At 37.2% G+C, this 20,736-nt stretch overlaps 2 protein-coding genes across 5 annotated transcripts in view; one reads left to right on the plus strand and one right to left on the minus strand.

Annotated features, from left to right (window-relative positions):
• Positions 1-10,036, plus strand: part of PIP5K59B (Phosphatidylinositol 4-phosphate 5-kinase 59B) — a 65,098-nt gene extending 55,062 nt beyond the window's left edge. For 3 of the 4 annotated variants that reach the window (XM_069507889.1, XM_069507893.1, XM_069507894.1), the window contains one exon: positions 926-8,056. In XM_069507889.1, the coding sequence (XP_069363990.1) occupies positions 926-1,021 (96 nt within the window). In that variant the 3' untranslated portion in view covers positions 1,022-8,056. Of the gene's footprint in view, positions 1-925; positions 8,057-10,009 lie in introns of those variants that run through there. The other variant, XM_069507892.1, reaches the window with a different exon arrangement.
• Positions 10,037-11,511: 1,475 nt separating this feature from the next.
• On the minus strand, positions 11,512-20,005 carry LOC117994593 (uncharacterized). The gene is made up of 3 exons (XM_069508042.1): positions 19,598-20,005; positions 16,822-18,886; positions 11,512-16,603 (listed from the first exon to the last, which is right to left on the minus strand). Exons 1-3 carry the CDS (start codon positions 19,983-19,985, stop codon positions 11,512-11,514), a joined length of 7,545 nt encoding a protein of 2,514 aa, XP_069364143.1. The 5' UTR covers positions 19,986-20,005.
• Between the last annotated feature and the right edge of the window lie 731 nt (positions 20,006-20,736).

Consider the following 20,736-nt stretch of genomic DNA (forward strand, 5'->3'; position numbering starts at 1 on the left):
AATGGTAGAAATAGTTTAATATTACCAGCAAACAATCGAAGAGACAAGGTAAGAAATATTTTTAATAAATTCTATTTAATCTTTACTTTAGCAGCTAACAATAATTTAAATTGACTTTAGAATGTTTAAATGTTGATTAGTTGGCAAAAATTAGTAGTACCAAATGTAGATTTGCGTTGTCAATACATCGCGCCTTTTTAATTTATGTCCCGCTCTTAAATGCGAATTAAAATACAGTGCGACAAGGCTCTTTTGGCGCGTGGTGAAAAACGGAACTAACGCCACCGTCTTGTCAAGTGTCACGCTGTCCACTTATATGCGGTGTTGCTAAGTAAAAAAACCGTCCAAGTGCGAGTCAGACTCGCGCAACGAGGGTTCGGTACTACAGTCGTGTTTTTTCGACACTTTGCACGATAATTCAAAAACTATGATGCATAAAAATAAATAAAAATCTGTTTTAGAATGCACAGGTGAAGACCTTTCATATGATACCACACTTGATATAGTTACTCTTACTTCGAAAATTGAAAAGACTAATTAGGCAGGTCGGTAGGTCTTATTGCAGACATTAGGGGAAAAATCTAAAAACCGTGAATTTGTGGTTACATCACACAAAAAAAATTAAATTGTGGTCATTAACTAATAATTAGTATTTTCCATTTTCGAAGTAAGATATTTATATTAAGTGGGGTATCATATAAAAGGGCTTTATCTGTGCTTTCTAAAACAATTTTATTTATTTATTTTTATGCATCATAGTTTTTGAATTATCGTGCAAAATGTTGAAAAATGCTGACTGTAGCACGGAACCCTCGGTGCGCGAGCCTAACTCGCACTTGGCCGGTTTTTTTGTCAATCTTTATTCCCCTGAAATGCACTTTCAATACTCATGCACAAGTGTACAATTAAACTATTTTCCTGGCAGGTAGAAATAACGCATCTGACATCAGAAACATCGAGTATCTCAATATCTACGTATGAAGTTCAACAAGTGATGCAGAGTGATGGGAAATATAGCTAAGAGCTGCTTATGCGTAGGCAGCTTGAGCAGTTAAAATGTAGAGCTCGAGCAGTGGTTGTCAACTGCAGTTGCAACAAAGATACTGGAGAAAATTCTACGCCCGAGCGAGAAGTCGAGAGCAGTCAATGTGTGTTACAATTAGAACTGCTCGACTGCTCGAGCTGTCTTGTGTATGACAACGAAAGATTGTAATGCGCTATGCAGTTGAAGTTCGAAGCAGTCAATCGTAACTGCTTCAAGCTAAAGTATGTTTCAATTTTGTTTTGAAGTACTATTTTATAGCACTTTATTACAAAAATTAACATACAGTAGCCGGCAGAAATTATTGTACATTGACCTTTAGAATGAGATATCGGCTTCTGTCACTCCTACCTATGTGACGTTTGGTCGGTCTCAACGACAGAGACAACGCTCTACGAAACCGCTGTCTCTTTCTAAAGGTCGATGTACAATATTTCCTGCCGGGTACTATAGTGATATGAATGTTATCGAAATCTTTAGGAGCAACAAATTTTGTAATCAATGTATCCATACGTTATGTATTAGATATAATATCAAATTATATATTTGCGCTTACACTATCCGTTGTACACAATCTCTAAACTAAACTAAAATGGCACGTCTAAATCTATTGCTATCCCTTTCATAATGTTGCTTGCGAAAAGGATAGCATCAGATTTAGACCTGTTAATTTAGTTTAGATTAGAGATTGTGTACAAGAGAATCTGCCACATTGGTTTGATACTCGCAACGAAAATATAAATTCTCTTTATAATAAATTAAAGTCCCTACGGCTGTGGTCCCCCTAGATTTAAATATGGCATTCAAGGGGCCTCCTCCTCTTCCTTCTTCCTCTGGTGACCCGCCCGCTCGTTTGATCGCAATTTTTATTTTTAAATATCGCTATCCCGTGGGAATTTCGAAAAATTCGACCTTATTTGTTGTTTGTTTTCTACATTATTATCCTCCTCCTCCCCTCCCCTCCCTCCTCCCTCCCTCCTCGAACCTCGAACCTCCGGTTGATCATGATGATGATGATATAACGTTGTCTCGTTTTAACCGTGTCTTAAGTCTGAGCAATGTCAGAATGCGCTCAATAGATCTCACCCTCAGTCAGTCAGGACTTTTATATTTAGTATAGTAGCTCTCTATATAGTTTTATTATTCATTTTGGTGCTTATTTTCTATTAAGTACCTACGTATAGTGCGCGACAGGTCGAGATGACAATCGGGGAGGGAACGCCCCGCACACCCCCCGCGCTAACATGGTGTGGGCGAGCGCGGGTGACGTGCGGGTGTGCGACGCGTCCCCCCGCCTCATACTCCGATTGCCATCTCGACCTGTCGCGAACTATTGTTAATTTTTAGGTTCCGTACGTTAAAAGGATGAAAGGAACCCTTAATGGATCACTTTGTTATCTGTCTGTCTGTCCGTCGTGTCTGTCAAGAAAACCTATAGGGTACTTCCTGTTGACCTAGATGTCTTATAGCACAAGTAAAGGAATAAATCCGAAAACCGTGAATTTGTGGTTACATCACAAAAAAAAGTTAAAATGTGTTCATGAACAAATAATTAGTATTTTCAATTGTCAAAGTATGATAGTATACCAAGTGGGGTATCATATGAAAGGGCTTTACCTGCCCATTCTAAAACATTGTTAATTATTATTTATATGTAGAATAGTTTTTGATTTATCGTGTAAAATGTCTAAAAAATTCGTCTATAGTACGGAACCCTCGGTGCGCGAGTCTGACTCGCAGTTGGCTAGTTTTTTTTAGTGTAAAAACTAAAAAGTCTCAGAATCTCAATAAAATTAATAGAAAAATATCAAAAATGTAAATTAAATAAATAGAACAATTATTTTTGTGCTTGAATCTGTGGTATAATTTTAATGATGTCAGCATGAAATATATAAATTCTACCAAAAATTATCGATTAAATTAAAAAAATAAAACATCGGCCTTATTAATAAACTCTTGGGCAGACATGTCTGGTGTGGCTCCAAAAAATGTAATTTAAGGAAATGAGCCTAGAAAATTAACATCTAATTCTAGTTAATAATATCAACTGCCATAATTATGATACTTGTAACTTATTTATTGGAATATGATATAAAATTTTGTTAGCTTTAAGTAATTAAGTATTTTAATTTAAGAAGCAATGTACCTATAGCAAAATTATCACAAGAAGTACCTATCGTTTCTTTGTAATATTTTAATATTTTTTTTCGCTTGACTATAATTTATTATAGTATTATATTATAATTATACCTATTACACCTATATTATATTAAGATTATAATATTAATGTAATATAGGTAGGCAGGCTCTGGCTAGTTAGATTAGATTTTTTATTTAATTATTTCACTAAATTTTTGGAGTGAAAACTTGTTAGGCGCGATGGGCGATTTTGGAATGGTTAGAACCTTTACCCTATCCGCGGAATGAAGTTAGCGTAACGCTCTCTTATACAAATGATAGAGCCAAAAATCTCAGTGGGCCTTAAACATTTTGAGCCACCAACCATTTTCCACCACCAATTCATTTTCGAATTGAATTTCAAACATGTTTGTTAACATGTTTGAAATTCAATTCGAAAATGTTTTTAAAAACTATTCGAAATTCAATTTGAAAACGTAGTTTCGTTTGTGAATGGTTGAATTCAAAATGTTTAAGGCCCGCTGAGATTTTTGGCTCTATCAGTAACTGAAAAAGCGTTATGCTAACTTCATTGAGAAGCTGTGGTAGCCTAGTGGTTAGGACGTCTGCCTTCCAATCGGAGGTCGGGGGTTCGATCCCGGGCACGCACCTCTAACTTTTCGGAGTTATGTGCGTTTTCAAGTAATTAAAATATCACTTGCTTTAACGGTGAAGGAAAACATCGTGAGGAAACCTCCATACCTGAGAGTTCTCCATAATGTTCTCAAAGGTGTGTGAAGTCTGCCAATCCGCACAATATGTTCAGCATGGTGGGCTATAGCCAAACCCTTCTCATAGTGAGAGGAGACCCGTGCTCTGTAGTGAGCCGGTGATGGGTTGATCATGATGATGATGATGATTATTATTATTATTATTATTTATTTATTTATTATTTAATTAGAACGGCCATAAAGCCAATTACACTAATTAAACTACGAGTACACACTAACATAAACATACATACAAAAATTGTTAAAATTATAAATTAGATGATGAACTTCATTACGCGGATGGGGTATAGTTCGGATCACCGACATGCTAATATTATTCGCTATTGAAATTCGTTCCTTAACGCAACCGATTAAGGTTCAATTTTTAATGTAGTACAGTCAGGTTTAAGTTACTGCCGATTTTTTTCAAAAAGGTTTTTGAGACTGATGTAATGCGACCTGATTAACTAACTTTACTTTTTTTTACTTTTTCTTTTTTCTTTCAATTAGGTAATTTGAAATTAATGTTTTTAGGTATCTACTCTTTGTCACCAAAAAATCCTATAAGTATTAGAATATTATTTTTTAAATTTTACTCAATGATATTGGTAGTGTTACAGAAGGTAATGGAAAAAATTCGAGGTGTAACCAAAACGCTAGCAAAATCTAGCGCAATTATACCACCTGGACACAATTCATTGGCCTTATCTTGTAGTTTTAGTGATTTAGTATTATTCAAACCCGCAATGTATAGCGTGCAAAATTCGGGGTCAATGCCCCACCCCGCCACCACCGCCACTGCGGCATTGACCTGGAGTGGCGAATCTACGCAACGTTCATTGACCTCTAGCATCAGTCATATGATTTATTTGCAATATATTGTAAACTTTTAAAAAATACAGGATTTTTTATTTTTTTTCCAGCGTTTTTTGTGGTATCTTATCAGTAATCATCAGTACTGTCATTCGTCTTCGTTTTTGCTAGCGTTCTGGTTACACCCTGTAGATTCGCTTTTTACATGAAAATGACTTCAATATAAATGTATTTACTATGCATTTACATGCTTTGAAATATAACCCCATAATTAAAGAATAGATGGGTGGAGACATACTTACAAATCCCGCCTTAAAGCCCCAGATGTAGTATCAGTTATCTAAAGTATGATTTTGGACATAGAAATTGATATGACAATTCGATCACGACTTGCGTTTCTTAAAACGGGTCATATGAGTATGTGTCCACCTTAATATTATGATTATTGATTATACATTTTGGGGTCCACAATATATTATAACCAAAACAGACCCCAAAGCTAAGACTTTTTTCTAGAGTACTGGAATTTGTAGTGTTTTGGTAAACTTTTTAGTTCTCAAAATATTCCAATAATAATCTTAATAATATATAAAAGGAAAAGGTGACTGACTAACTGACAGATCAATCAACGCACAGCCCAAACTGGACGGATCGGGCTGAAATTTGTCATGCAGGTAGCTATTATAACGTAGACATCCGCTAAGAAAGGATTTTTGAAAATTCAACCTCTAAGTGGTAAAATAGGTGTTTGAAATTAATGTAGTCCACGCGAACAAAGTTGCGAGATCAAGCTTGTTTCTTATCATATCTTTGAGAATTTAAAAAAAGGCTGTAGGTAATATGTAGAAAGTTAACTCGTATATTTTTCATTAAAAGCGAATGCTATATACAGTGAAGGAAAACATCGTGAGGAAACCTGCATGCCTAGAGTTCCACATAATGTTCTTAAAGGCGTGTGAAGTCTGCCAATCCGCACAATATGTTCAGCATGGTGGGCTATGGCCAAACCCTTCTCATAGTGACAGGGGACCCGTGCTCTGTAGTGAGCTGGTGATAGGTTGATTATGATGATGATGATGATGAGTGCTTTTGTAGAGGCATGCGACCTCTTATAAGGCCGGCAGCTGTTAAGAAAACTTCGCAGCTGCCACTTGGAGCAACAATCATCTTGGAACAACAATTGTTGTTCCAAGTGGAAGCTGCATTGTTTTCTTAAGGAGACGCAGTACGCTCTACCGAACCTATTTGCTTTTCACTTGACATTGTATGAGAAAGGTGAGAGGCACGGTGATTTTCACCGAAATCAAGGGTTTAGGACAAGCATTTTTGAGAAAAAACTACTGAGTTTATGTTCGCAAAGTATAGCTATTTCAACTAATGAATAAATAAAATATGTCTAATGTTAAATTTCTTTAGAAAGGTGAGAGGCACGGTGATTTTCACCGAAATCAAAGGTTTAGGACAAGTATTTTTGAGACAAAACTACTGAGTTTATGTTCGCAAAGTATAGTTATTTCAACTAATGAATAAATAAAAAATGTCTAATGTAAATTTCTTTAGAATTTTCATACCCCTTATCTTATTTATTTACGCTCAAAGTTGTCATAAATTTAGTGTTAAAATAGGAATCTTTTGAGGCTCGTAACTTTAAAATCAATATTTTTTCAATGTTTCATATATCAATAAACCTATATAATGACGAGATTAATCGATATAATACTTTGTTTTGAGCGTACAGTATCAAATAATGTAGTAATTACCCTCCTACGTTTGTATGAAGAAAGCACCGGCCTGAGCCCTCTTAACAGCTGCTGGCCTTAAAAGAGGTCGCATGCCTCTACAAAAGCACTCGTCATCATCATCATGATCAACCCATTGCCAGCTCACTTCTGTTTAATCAGAATCTTTCTACTAGAACACGGCAACCAGTACTCTATTTATTCAAATGTAGTATTATATAAGTAATATTAAAGGTGTAAACACACTACAGTGTTATCTTGTGTCGCAATTTAATGTCGCAACTCGCAACGTTCGTCCAATCGAAGCGCGCCAGATCGCCACAGTTATAAGCACGAATTCATAATAATGGCATACAACAAATTCGGAAACAATTGGCGAATCCAATTTTCCCGCTATAATCATTATAATCATAATCATTTATTTATTTTGCTCAGATATGGTAGATACATGTACCTACATATATTATTTACATGGGGTCTTAAAAATTAGGTAATCACATATACTGCCAAGTATGGCGTGCAAAATTAATTGAATCCAGCAGCTCATTTCACGTAAATTATTATTTATTCAAATATCTATTTGTATGCATTATTTAAAATTTGTCATTTAAAAATCATCAGCTATCATATTCAGGTTACTGTTTGAGCTCGAACGCAGCCTTCCCAGGACGGATGACGTCCTTTTCCTTATGATGGCATAGAAATCATCCGTTCGTGCATAATATAATATTACAAATAATGCCTTAGGTTCTAGTTATACCCATGTAAGTCGATTTACGCGCAGCTATAACTCAGACTGGCTTCTGTCGGCTCACAACACACCACAACACAATAGTGTGTCTACACCTTTAGCAATAATAATCATAGCCTGGCCAGAAATATAAAATGCTTGCTCCGGGGGCGCCACTAGTAAATGGTCTATGGTCACTAAGTACCTATATGTTCCACGCGTTTTCCGCGATATGTCGAGTTGTTTTTAGGGTTCCGTACCTCAAAAGGAAAAACGGAACCCTTATAGGATCACTTTGTTGTCTGTCTGTCTGTCTGTCTGTCTGTCTGTCCGTCTGTCTGTCAAGAAACCTACAGGGTACTTCCCGTTGACCTAGAATCATGAAATTTGGCAGGTAGGTAGATCTTATAGCTGACATTTGGGGAAAAATCTGAAAACCGTGAATTTAGGGTTAGATTACACAAAAAAATTAAATTGTGGTCATGAACTAATAATTCGTATTTTCAACTTTCGAAGTGAGTGACTATATCAAGTGGGGTATCATATGAAAGGTCTTCACCTGTACATTCTAAAACAGATTTTTATTTATTTTTATGCTTCATAATTTTTGAATTATCGTGCAAAATGTCGAAAAAATACGACTCCTTTACGACGACTGCGCGAGCCTGACTCGCACTTGGCCGGTTTTATTTTTCTGGTCAGGCTTTACCTACTATAAAATTGTTGTTTAATATGTAACTGTACAGTGTTTTGTATCTGTTGAACGCTAGCGCCGTGTTGTATCTGCAAGGAATGTACTTATTTGTATATCGTGGTTTTTCGAATAAACGTGTATTTCAAAGTTTCTTTTGTTTCTTGTCCTAATTCCCAAAGGTGACCAAACAACGTTGAGCTAATACTGCGCTGTGCTGTGCTCACCTAAAGGGCTTATCTGTCCGTGAACTTAGCAGAGCATATATGCCAGCAGATCAAAAATAAAAACGAGTTCTATTCGCATGCAGAAGAGTTCTAGAGTTCCTGATACTTTTTAAAGATAGTTCTGGCGTTATGATAGGGTTTATTCCACCTTCCTAAATAAAACGTCATAGATGGTATAGTTATCGTCAAACTAGCCAATTTTGCCACTCAATGATACTTTGCCTACAAAGCATATTAAAAGCAAATTCGCTATGTAAATTTTCAAACTGTCGATGAGTTTTTACAAAAGTTGACGCACATTGCACATGTTTGTAAAATGTCTCTTTTCTGTAATTTTCATTATATTTTACACTAAGTATACTTAGCTCGCTTTTATGTGCACATGACGTACAGTAGCAGGCAGGAAATATTGTACATCGACCTTTAGAAAGAGAGTTCGGCTTCGTAGAGCGTTGTCTCGGTCACTCGTACCTATGTGACGCTTTGTCGGTTTCAACGACAGAGACAACGCTCTACGAAACCGCTATCTCTTTCTAAAGTTCGATGTGTAATATTTCCTGCCGGGTATTATGTATTATTCACTGTTTTCAAATGTGTTAATTATTGTGCTAACAAGCGTTATTTGGTGGATGGTTGAAAAGGTAAGAAAGTAATCTATTTCGAGCTTTGATACGACGTACCTAATTAAATTTATTAAAAAATGTTTTATCCATAAGCAAAGAGGTAAAGTGTGTAAGTTTGTTTGTAATCTCTGAAACTGCTGAAATTTTTTGACCAGTAGAAATCTAGTGGTGTAAGAGAGCTTGAAATGTCTTTTTAATAGAAAGCTACATTAAATTCCTGAGTGATATAGGCTATATTTCATTTTCAAAAAAAATTAGAGATCCCTATGTAAATTGTAATAAGCTACCCGTACGAAGCCAGGACGGGTCGCTAGTTCATAAATGTAATTTTGACGACCTCCCTGGCGCAGTGCTGAGCGCTATCTAATAAGTAGGAGGTTCCAGCTTCGATTTCCGACAGGGGCTGATTGCGTATTTAGAATTTCTAAATGGTCTCTGGTCTAGTAAGAGGCTTCCGCCGCACTTAGTTACCCCCTACTGGCTAAGCTGTGCTGTCAATCGACCAAAAAAGCGTTTTAAACATTTCCAGTAATTTCTCATAGTTTTTTTTTATTATTATTATTCAGACACAAGTTAGCCCTTGACTGCAATCTCACCTGGTGGTAAGTGACGATACAGTCTAAGGATCGAAGTGGGCTAACCTTTTTTTTTTTTCGCATCCCCCCCTCCTGGAAGCCAGCCAGCTAACCAGCCAGCCAACCAACTGGAGGGAAGGTATGTGGGACTCGCCGGCCGAGAAGCGACCGGAATACCCACTAAAACCCAGCGGCACTCTTGCGCGTCGCCTGGCGACTGGGTCACGGGAACGCCGAAGCAAACCACCGCAGCCCAGCCAGCGACGTCCGCCGAAGCGGACCCTCCACCTCCACGCACGTCCGAGGTGCACCAACTATGTGCACCTCACCTCCCCCGGAGACCCAACGGGCGACAATGCAATTCCGCGCACGTCACCCGCGTCTCATCCTTCGCCTCGTCCACTGTGCCCTCTGCTAGTCAGAGGGACACGCGGAGAAACCTCCCCCTTGCCATGTTACCGGGGTGCACCGGCCCGAATACTGCTCTTCCCCTCGGATGCCCGATGCATCCAAAAGGGACCAGCAGCACCCAGGCACACTGGGAGGTTACCTGGCTGGTTAAGTGGGCTAACCTGGAAGGGGTATGGCAGTTTTAATTAAACCCACACCCCTTAGTTATAGTTAGTTATCGTTTTTTAGTTGTTATCCAAATTAATAATACTTTTGTTTCTAATTTTTCAGACACGATTATGAACGCAGTGCAGAAGTAAGAAGAACAGGGTAATCTAGTGTCTACCAAAGATTTTTTTTTAGGTTTTTGTAATGGTACGGGTCCGTGGATTTAGGTTTTAAAAATCCCGTGGGAACTCTTATGATTTTCCGGGATAAAAACCGGCCAAGTGCGAGTCAGGCTCGCGCAATGAGGGTCCCGTACTACAGTCGTATTTTTTCGACATTTTGCACTATAATTCAAAAACTATGATGCATAAAAATAAATAAAAATCTGTTTTAGAATGTACAGGTGAAGACCTTTCATATGATACCCCACTTGATATAGTCACCCACTTTGAAAGTTGAAAATACTAACTATTAGTTCATGACCACAATTTAATTATTTTTGTGTGATCTAACCCTAAATTCACGGTTTTCAGATTTTTCCCCAAATGACAGCTATAAGATCTACCAACCTGCCAAATTTCATGATTCTAGGTCAACGGGAAGTACCCTGTAGGTTTCTTGACAGACAGACGGACAGACAGACAGACAGACAACAAAGTGATCCTATTAGGGTTCCGTTTTTCCTTTTGAGGTACGGAACCCTAAAAAGTAGCCTATGTCCCTCTCCAGGTCTTAAACTATACACATGCAAAAAATTACGTCGCTCCGTTGCTCCGTTCCGACGTTCCGAGATTGAAGGACAAACCAACAAACAAACACACTTTCACATTTATAATAGGGGTAGTGATGTCAGATCAGAGTAGTTTGAGATGTGCGTTGACAGATTAGTCAGTCAGTCACCTTTTTTATTATAGCTATTTATTTTATTATATAAATTAGTAACATTGGTAATAATTAATACTTGTACGCAGAGTGAGAAAACCCCACGAAATTAACTAGAGGTAATCAAATGACGTAATTTTCAACTAATTAAGTACCTACTTACTTTTAATCTTTTACTATTTTTATACAATTTGTACGAAATAAATAAATTATGCATAAAATACGTGTCTCACATTTTATTTAACTCCAAAATACCTACTTACATAAAAATAAAAATAAATTAGGGTATATTTTAAAAATTCACAAAAAATTACCTATGTATGGTGTGGTGACATACAGGGTGTAACCAGAACTCTAGTAAAAACAAAGACAGGCGATGGTACTGATGATTACTGATATGATACACAGAGAAAAACGCGAAAAAAATTATAAAAAAATTAAATCCTATAATTTTGTAAAAGTTTACGATATGTTGCTAATAAATAAAGGTCAACGAACGTTGCGTAAGCAGGCCACTCGGAGTCAATGCCGCGTCGTAAGTGGCACTACCCGAGGTCGATACCCAAGTTTTGCACGCTATACATTGCGGGTTCGATAAATACTAAATCACTAAAACTACAAAATTAGGCAAATGGTTATTGGTATTGGATTGTATTTAGGTAGTTCATATAACAATAACGCTAAGTTTTTGCTAGCGTTCTGGTTGCACTCTGGTTACATCAGAGCCATATTTTGCATCAAATTCATGAAAATCTAAACCTCTCCTCGTAATTACAAATTCCACTTTCTGTTTGACAAATAAATCTAGGAAGTTTTGCTACTAGATGCTCTGAGGTTTCGTTGAATTCAGTTTTTTCCGCATAAATATCTAAAACTGCTTTCTTAGTTTCGTACAACTGTAAAATATCTATTGGATTAAATTTTGCACTATTCGTACAAAATTCTTGTAAGTTTGAGTCGTCTGGCTTAGAGTTTAAAACTATTACTTTGTCGTCTTCTGAAAGGCCGAGAATAGTTTGTCTGTTTGACTTACATGCTTTGTCATTACTCGAATATGAAAACAACCTTTTAGGTATTTTGTTAAACAACTTACGATTGTTATTATCTTTTACTTCTCGTGGTTTTATCACCGCTGTATTAGATCCGATTGTTATTCCCAATTTTTTCTCTTTCTCTTTCAAATTAGAATCCTGAGTCTCTACATCGACGAATTTAGCTTCGTTTGTTTTTAAGTCTTCAATGAGGTTACAATCGATTTCTTCGTCTCTTTTAGCATTACCTCGACAACAGCATGCTTTGAAATTATTTTTTTCACATATATTCAGTTTAGCAGCGAAATGGCTACATAGACAACGGGATTCTTCATTTATTGATTTGGCGCTATCTACATTTTTGTTTATTTCTGTTGGATGAAATATTTCATCAATTTCGTTTAAACTAGATATATTATCTGAATTCGAACTATTAATTCGGTAGTAGTTCGTCATGCTCTCTGAATTTTTAAAGAAGTTAGGTTTCAAAGATTCGTATGCCAGTTCTTTTGCTACTTCGTGGTTGAATGAATCATCTTCGGATCCACTTTTGTCTGAGGTTAATGCTGCTCGCAACAATTTTTGTATGCTCTTCATTTTACTTTTGTTCGGAGTATTTTTGCTCTTCATGGAATCTTCAAAGATAAACTTCAACATTTTCTTTTTCTCCTCTTTATTGCGTAATTTAGGTATTTTTGCATCTGAATGTTGGAAGTCAGAAAATAAAGCTTCTTCGTTGTCTGTTGCAGATATGCCGGTTGCAGATTTTTCGTTAAATGTGTCGAAAATATTCTCCAAATTCGTTACGTTATCATCAACCTGACTAATATCGCTTGGTAACGCGGGACCATCTTCTTTCTCAGTCTTATTTACAGTCACCAAAGTAACGGAAGGTTCAGATTTAGAATGTTTCGTTTCACATTCAATGTCTGTTAAATTGATTTGGTCTTTCTCTATCAGTCCTTCACTAACTAATTCTTCACTAGGCTTAATTATATGATTACTGGTATCAGAATAATCAGTGAAATTGACTGTTGTTCTGTGTACTGAATATGATTGCTCATCTAAGACGTCGCTATAACCTGTTGAAACGGTGTGAAACTTCTCTGAAATTTTTCTAGAAAACTCTTCATCAGCACGTAAATTAGGATGTTTTATTTTTCCTTTTGATTTATTAAGATTTTGTTGGTAGCTGTTTATTATGATTTTTATGCTAACATCTCTTTTTTCCGCATCCACAATTCGATCAATTGATTGATCTTGAAGGGTATAAACGTCTTTGAATTCTTGGCTGTTGACTTTTTCGTTTTGACTGTTTTTTGGTGTATCATCGTATCTTTTTATACTAACACCTGTTGTTTTATCAGCTTGTTTAAGTTTTATAGTCAAATTAATTTCAACAATATTGGAGAGGCTTGTCTTGCTTTTGTGTTCACTAAGATGTACATTTTTTTCATTTGTTATATCCATGTTTGGTGTTGAAACTCTATGTATTTGTGAGTCTCTATACGTGTCCTGAACTAAATGCTTTCTAGCTTGAACAGTATCCATTTTGTATTCTCGTCTTTCATAAAGCGTTTGGCCGTCTTCATCTACAACCTTTACGTTACAATCTTCTCTGATTGCCTCAGTACTAGGTGTTTTTGGTTTCATTCTAATGGTTAAGCTCTCCTTAGAATTTAATTTTATTACTTCGCAACTCGGTTTTCTTTCATTTGATGAATTTCGCGGCATCGGCAATTTTTTAAGATGTACACCGCTCATTTTTGAGTGACTTCTAGGTTTCGGTGAAGTGGGTTGGCAAAATGGCAGCGGAGGAATCAGTGATATCGGTGGTACAGATGTTTCTTTCTTTTTTACTTTAGTTTCACGCGGGTACTCACAGTCACCACTTTCTTTCTTTGTTGTCAATGAACTACATTTGCTTATTAAACGCTTGAATATTCCTATATACTTATTTGAAAGAGAATCTTTGATACTAATGCCAGAGTTATTTGGTGACAGCTGATTTTTAAATGGACAAGGGAATTCCTGGCTAGAAGACGGCGAGGTTTTGATACTTAGACATAGTGGTAATCCACATGACTTCTGTGAGTTGCAACCACACGCTTGAGTTACTTGAGTTGGGTCACGAGGTGTAGTAAGCGGTGAGGATTTTGTAGGATGAATGTGTCTTTTAGGAAGCGAAGTTAATCCTTCCGGATTGGGGAAACAAGGACACCTAACCTTGGTTGTTTCATGTGGTGGCATTTTTTCTTTTTCAAATGAATCTTTACAGAGTGGTTTTTGTTCGGAGCTTTGTGAAGAAAGTTTTGTGCGAGTAGGTGAACTAGAGTTGAAAGGAGGAAATAAAGGGAGAGGTGACGGAGAGCTTCTTTCTGGTAATGATGCAGAAGGAGACGAACTCTTTCTTGAACACGGTGGTTTCTTTAGTTTTGAACACGAATCTTTACTGGGTGGTTTTTGTTGGGAACTTAGCGATGAGAACTTTGTACGATGAGTCGGTGAACGGGGAGGCAATGGAGAGCTTGCTTCCTCCAATGATGCACAGGGAGACAAATTCTTTGTTAAATACACTGGTTTCTTTAGTTTTGAACACGAATCTTTACATAGTGGTTTTTGTTGGGCGCTTTGTGATGAACATTTTGTACGAGTAGGTGAACGAGGATTCGAATGATAAACAGGACGGAGAGGCGACGGAGAGATTGCTTCCCGTAAATCTTTACAGGGTGGTTTTTGTTGGGAACTTGGCGATACTTGGCGGAGCTTTATGCCATGATCTGGTGAACAGGAAGGCGATTTGGCGCTTGCTTCCTCCAATGATTCACAGGAAGACGAGCTCTTTGTTGAACACGGTGGTTTCTTTAGTTTTGAACATGAATTTTTACAGGATGGTGTTTGTTGGGAACTTGGCGATGAGAACTTTGTGCGATAAGGTGGTGAATGGGGAGGGGATTGAGGGTTTGCTTCCTCCAACGATGCACAGGGAGAGGAATTCTTCATTGAACACGGTGGTCTTTTTAGTTTTGAACATGAACCTTTACAAGGGGGTTTTTGTTGGGAGCCTTGCGATGGAAATTTAGTACGAGTAGGTGAACTAGGATTCGAATGATGAAGTGAACGGGGAGGCGAAGGGGAACTTTCTTCCTCCACTGATGCACAGGGAGACGAGCTTTTTGTTGAACACGGTGGTTTCTTTAGTTTTGAACATGAATTTTTACAGGGTGGTGTTTCTTGAGAATTTGGCGATGAGAACTTTGTACGAGGAGGTGGTGAACGGGGAGGCGATAGAGGGTTCGCTTCCTCCAATGATGCACAGGGAGAGGAATTCTTCATTGAACACGGTGGTTTCTTTAGTTTTGAACATGAACCTTTACAAGCGGGTTTTTGATGGGAGCTTGGCGATGGTAATTTTGTACGAGTAGGTGAACTAGGATTCGAATGATGAAGTAAACGGGGAGGCGAAGGGGAACTTTCTTCCTCCACTGATGCACAGGGAGACGAGCTTTTTGTTGAACACGGCGGTTTCTTTAGTTTTGAACATGAATTTTTACAGGGTGGTGTTTCTTGGGAATTTGGCGATGAGAACTTTGTACGAGGAGGTGGTGAACGGGGAGGCGATGGAGAGTTCGCTTCCTCCAATGATGCACAGGGAGATGAATCTTTTCTTAAAGATGGGGGTTTCTTTAGTTTTGAACATGAATCTACACAGGGAGCTTTTTGTTTAGAACAACGAGAAAAAAATCTGGCAAACGGACGAGGTTTTGCAGTGGGAGGTAAATGAGGAGATAAAGTATGTGGTGAAGGAAGAGGCACTTTTTGTTGCGAACTTGGCGGTGAGCAAGGTACCAATTTGGAAAATGAACGAGATGGTGAACTGGGTGGTAAAATAGCCGGTGAAGGGGAGTTTCCTTCCAGAAATGAGGCACAAGGAGGTGAAATCGGTGGGCAAGCGGGCTGGCAGGGGGGAGGTGGACCTTCAGGGCAAATCGGAGGTGCTGGTACATGACAAGTAGGGGCACCCTTTTTCGAACACGGTGGTTTCATAGTTTTCGCACATGAGTCTAAACAGGGAGGTGGTACCATCTCGCACATTGGTTCAGGCATTATCAAAGCATGCTTACTACATTGTTCTTTTGTCTTGCAATTTTTACACCCGGGTGATCCCTTGAATGACATAATACTTTCACCCACTTTCTTGAAATCTTTTAGTGATACATGTTTCTTTATCTTTTTCTTAGTTTCACAGATTGATTCGTTAGAAATTTTTTGCGCAAATTTATCTAGATTACTCGGTTTAGATAATGGCTCTGATCCTTTGTCCGCACACCAGTTGGCCTTAACCTTACTGACTGCATAAATCTTACGCCGCTTAAAAACTTCCACGGAATCCTTTGGTAACACTCTTTTTCCTTGTGCTCCTGCTAGCTGTGGTTTGTCCTTGTTCTTTTTTAATTTGTTGAAATAAGTAGTTGTAGTGTCATCAGCCCTCGATTTTTCAAAAATCATACATTGACTGCGTGATGAGGTTGTACATGAGGATACTATGGCAGAGGCTTGATAGTCATCGTAAATGTTAGGGCAAGATTTTGAACCATCTCCTTGATTGTTGAAGCTGTTAAGAGAATTATTATCCGAAGAAGCTCGTAAATTCGAATCGCTGCACCAGGAATATAAATCCGTACCGAGGGGCATCCAGTGGCGATAGTAATCTTGCAAATAGCTCTCAGCCAATTTACATTTCGTTTGAGGGGGTATTGTATTCGTAGATTCGTCGTCTGTCATTTCGTCTTGGATTCTTAATCTGTCAAAGAAAAATCGTTTTTATTTACAATTACTTTAATGCACCTGCATGAAAATATAAGACTATCCTCCGAATACTGAAACTGCCCTTAAATTTATTAGACACATTTCAGGAATTTTGTTTTTACAACAAATTTCGAAAACTATCACATATAATTTAAGATGTCTCAATATTTGACTTCAAATTATTGTATACAAAGTAGGACACTAGTTACTTACATTGGTTTTTGTATATCCATGTTGTGTGTGTGTTGTGTTATAATACCGACGCTAACGACGTCATGTCTTTTAGGTACATAAACGTTGCTACCTTGTACTACAACATCTCTATGCAGCAGTGGTATTTCTATCTCTTTCTTTAAAATATTCGTTTCTTTGTGCTCATTTTGATTAACATTAACTATAACGTCAATATCATTTTCATTGGCACTGATGTCCATTTTACGATTGTTTCTTATCTTATTTAAATATGAAATCGATTTTGCTGTCTCATATTCTACAATGTTAAAAACTTGTTCATCGCTGGACTGAGTTTGCTCATCTTCACTGCTGGTTTCAAAGAAATACCCTGTAGGGATATCTATTACGATATAATCAGAACTGTTAGCTACTCGTATATTGTCCTTCACAAAATTCTTAGAATGTAGGACGAGTTCGATTTTTTGAGAGAACGCTTTTGATTTGTCTATAAACCACTTTTGATTAGAAAACGAGTCCTCTATGTCGTTTTTATTTTCCAATTTCTGTATTTCTATAGATTTATCTGTCATCATTTTCGATATCATCCAAGCTTGGATGGTTTGTTGCATAAAATTTACTTGCTGGTTTTCAGCGTGATAGTACGGAGTTTCTTCTGCGCTTGTGGCCGGTACAGTGCTCGTCGTCATTTCGCTTCTAGACGTATAAAGAATCCCCGTATTTTTGTAGATACACTCCATCAATTCGAAAACGGTACTGCTGCTAGTGGCATACATTTCGTTATTCCATCTAATTTTAACACTGTTCCGTGAATCATTTTTGTTATCTAGACATCTTTTTAACCAGGCCTTTCTTAACAAATCGTCATCAGGAATTTGTTCATATTTTGATCTAGCTAGTTCAGATGTAAACTCATTGGCTGCTCCAATTCTAATCGTAAGACCGTCTCCAACCTCGCATCGACCTGCTGTCACACCTTTCTTTGACTTATAAGATTGCTTCCCTCTCTCTTTGTTTTTCCTCTTAAAAAATGAAAACTTTTTGCCCTCTTTTTTCTGTGTTTCTATGACCTCTTCTTTAGGGAGTACAAGTTCGACTTTCTTTTTCTGCTTCGCTGTTACATCTTGCGTTGTATGAGGCGAAGTTTTCTTATAGCAATCTTCCTCGAAGTTGAATTTCTTTTCCCACAACTTAAACATGCCTTTTACATTTTGGAAATCATTATCAACGATGTCAGTCGACAAATGGGAACTTCTTTTTTTACCGGGCATAGATTTCCCGTAAGAAATTTGTGGTACATCTTCGTATTTATACGAAGTTGATGGAACGGGAGAATATATTTTTGCATCTGTATAGGATCTCGCTTCTAAAGATGGAGGATCAGATGATATTGACACGTCCTTCCTACTCTGTGTACTATTTTGACTGCTTGATTTATTCACTATGGCGTGTTCTACAGAAACTTCCTTTTTAATTGATCCACGCCTCAAAGCTTCAAATCGTCTTTGCAATGATTCGTTCGAACAGTCTTGAACTGGATGAACTTCTGCGATAGGCTTGTCTTGTTTTGATATCTGTAAAAACTTTTTTAAATATTCCTTTTCCAATTTATTTTCTATTATCGAATCGATCGAAGTTTTGCTGTGTTTGAATGAACTAGTGTTTTCTAAGTTATGTATATGTTGTAAAAGTGAGTCTGAAGAAAAGGTTTTCTCTTCATTCACACCTACTTCTGGCAGAGATTTTATATTTAGGGGCAATAAATCATTATTTTTATCCACATTAGTATTATGTGTCAGAGTTTCATGTGGTATAGTTGTGCCTTGTTTATTAAGTTTTTCTCCTCTGACATGTTTCTTTACCATAACAATATTTAAAACTGAGTCTGGTATAATGTAATGGTTATCAATATTTTTCTTCTCTTTAAAACTAGTTCTTTGCGGGCTTGTAGATCCTGATTTTGTCTTAATAATAGGAGACAGCTTCTCATTTATTACAGGTATATTATATTCCATCGTGTTTCCTACGCATTTCGACGACGTTTTCTTTTTTTCATAATAACTACATGGGCCATTCCTTGTTCTCCCTTGAAAAGAATATGAACATAAATTCATCAAAGGTAAATAAATAAGTAAAACAAAGAATCGCAACGTAAATGTCTGACACTAAGGGCTAGCGCGCACCCCGGTAAATTTCGCTTGGCTGCAATCAAATGGAGAGATGGAGCGCGCTTGCCTAGAAGATGCCTATTCACTCTAGACTTGGAGGTACCCATATTATAATTGGAGGGGAAAACTGATGCTGGAAGGGTATTCCAAATCTTAGCGGTTCGGATCAGAAATGAGGAGGCAAATCGCTTTGTACGTATCCGTGGAATTTCTCTCTTATTCAGATGAAGCTAAGTGGACCATATCTATGTGGACTATCTACATGCCAAAGTGCAGAATGATCCCGGGCGCACACCTCTAACTTTTCGGAGTTATGTGTGTTTTAATTAATTAAATATCACTTGCTTTAACGGTGAAGGAAAACATCGTGAGGAAACCGGCATGCCTGAGAGTTCTCAAAGTTGTTTGAAGTCTACCGATGCGCACATGGCCAGGGTGATAGACTATGGCCAAACCATTCTCACTCTGAGAGGAGACCTGTTCTCTGTAGTGAGCCGGCGATGGGTTGATCATGATGTCATGACATGTGTTAAGACCGTCAACTGATGTTGTGGCTGAATTCTGCCCTCTCCGCTGAAAAAAGGGCATATGCCCAACAGTGGTACTTCAACAAGATAATGAAGACTCACGTATGAAAGGTGTAAGATCTGAAGAGCCAACTCCTCGATCTTCGGTATCAGGTAAGTATATCCGTCTCACTCTTTTCCTCGGCAAAGTTTTAACACTTCCCACTCCAACATCTGCGAAACCTCTCGCACTTGTATACCTCTGGGATGTATACACTTGACGTGATGTATTAAAATATCTATACCCTTCTGCCTTAAAGCGTTTACAAGTACATATAACTGCATCTCTATTGCTATCATACTGGCATGCAAAGTCTTTACTTGCGTAGTTTGTTTCAAAATAATCGTTCTCATTTTTAACAACTCTGTTCGTATACACATCGTATTTACGATTTAAATTACCTTTTATTATATCATGTGAAGTTACATTAACAGTTTTGCTATATTTCATTTCCTCTTGTTTATCATTATTTTTGTATTGGTTTTCATTTTTTAATTTACAGTATTTGAAAAGTATGCTTTTTTGCTCTATTTACTGGGAGATTTTATTATATTTTTCAAATATTTTTATCTTATAACTGTAAAACACACCTATTTAATGTTCCATAATATTTTTATTGTCAATGTCATCAAATTGTCAGTGGTTAGCAGTACAGAAGTCGTAGAAGTAGGCTGTAGGATATTTTTAAAAAGTAAGATCGTCTTACTTTGTGACAATAAAGTATAAAACTAGGTAATATTTTTTAAAATCCTATTTTTAAATTATGATTGAATGAAAATATTTCTCAACTATTATTTTGGTAAACATGCATGAAGTAAAAAGATATTTTAAATGAAAGTTGATGGTAAACTTATAGTGGGCGTAACTTTTTGCTTTTGTACAAGTAGGTAGAAAGATGCCAAATCAATGCCTATTTTCCCTATTTTCAATGTCTTTAGCTAATGTCACTATTATTTGCTTGGGTTAATAAACGAGCCAGTCATGGATTAATTATTGGTTTCGCTCCGACAGCCAGTTTTCTAATTTATATCTTATCAAATGCTTTATTTTGGTTTCCAAAGAATTGTTGGCTTCTATAAACCTTTTCTACAATTTTGTGCTATTTACTGTAATGCGAGGATTATACTTCTAACGTATCCTATCTTTTGTAAAATTGATCTAGTTATCAAGCGGTGATTTCGGTAAGTTTAGTTTTTCGTGG

This window comes from Maniola hyperantus, chromosome 27 (genome assembly GCF_902806685.2).
Source record: "Maniola hyperantus chromosome 27, iAphHyp1.2, whole genome shotgun sequence".
In the NCBI taxonomy this organism is placed as follows: Eukaryota; Metazoa; Arthropoda; class Insecta; order Lepidoptera; family Nymphalidae; genus Maniola; species Maniola hyperantus.

Coding starts and splice junctions, on each gene's coding strand:
- LOC117994593 (XM_069508042.1), bottom strand. CDS start 19,985: ATGAAATATAGCAAAACTGTTAATGTAACTTCACATGATATAATAAAA. Junction 18,887..19,597: donor AGATCTTACACCTTTCATAC/GTGAGTCTTCAT, acceptor ATTCTTTTCAAG/GGAGAACAAGGAATGGCCCA. Junction 16,604..16,821: donor ATGGATATACAAAAACCAAT/GTAAGTAACTAG, acceptor TTTCTTTGACAG/ATTAAGAATCCAAGACGAAA.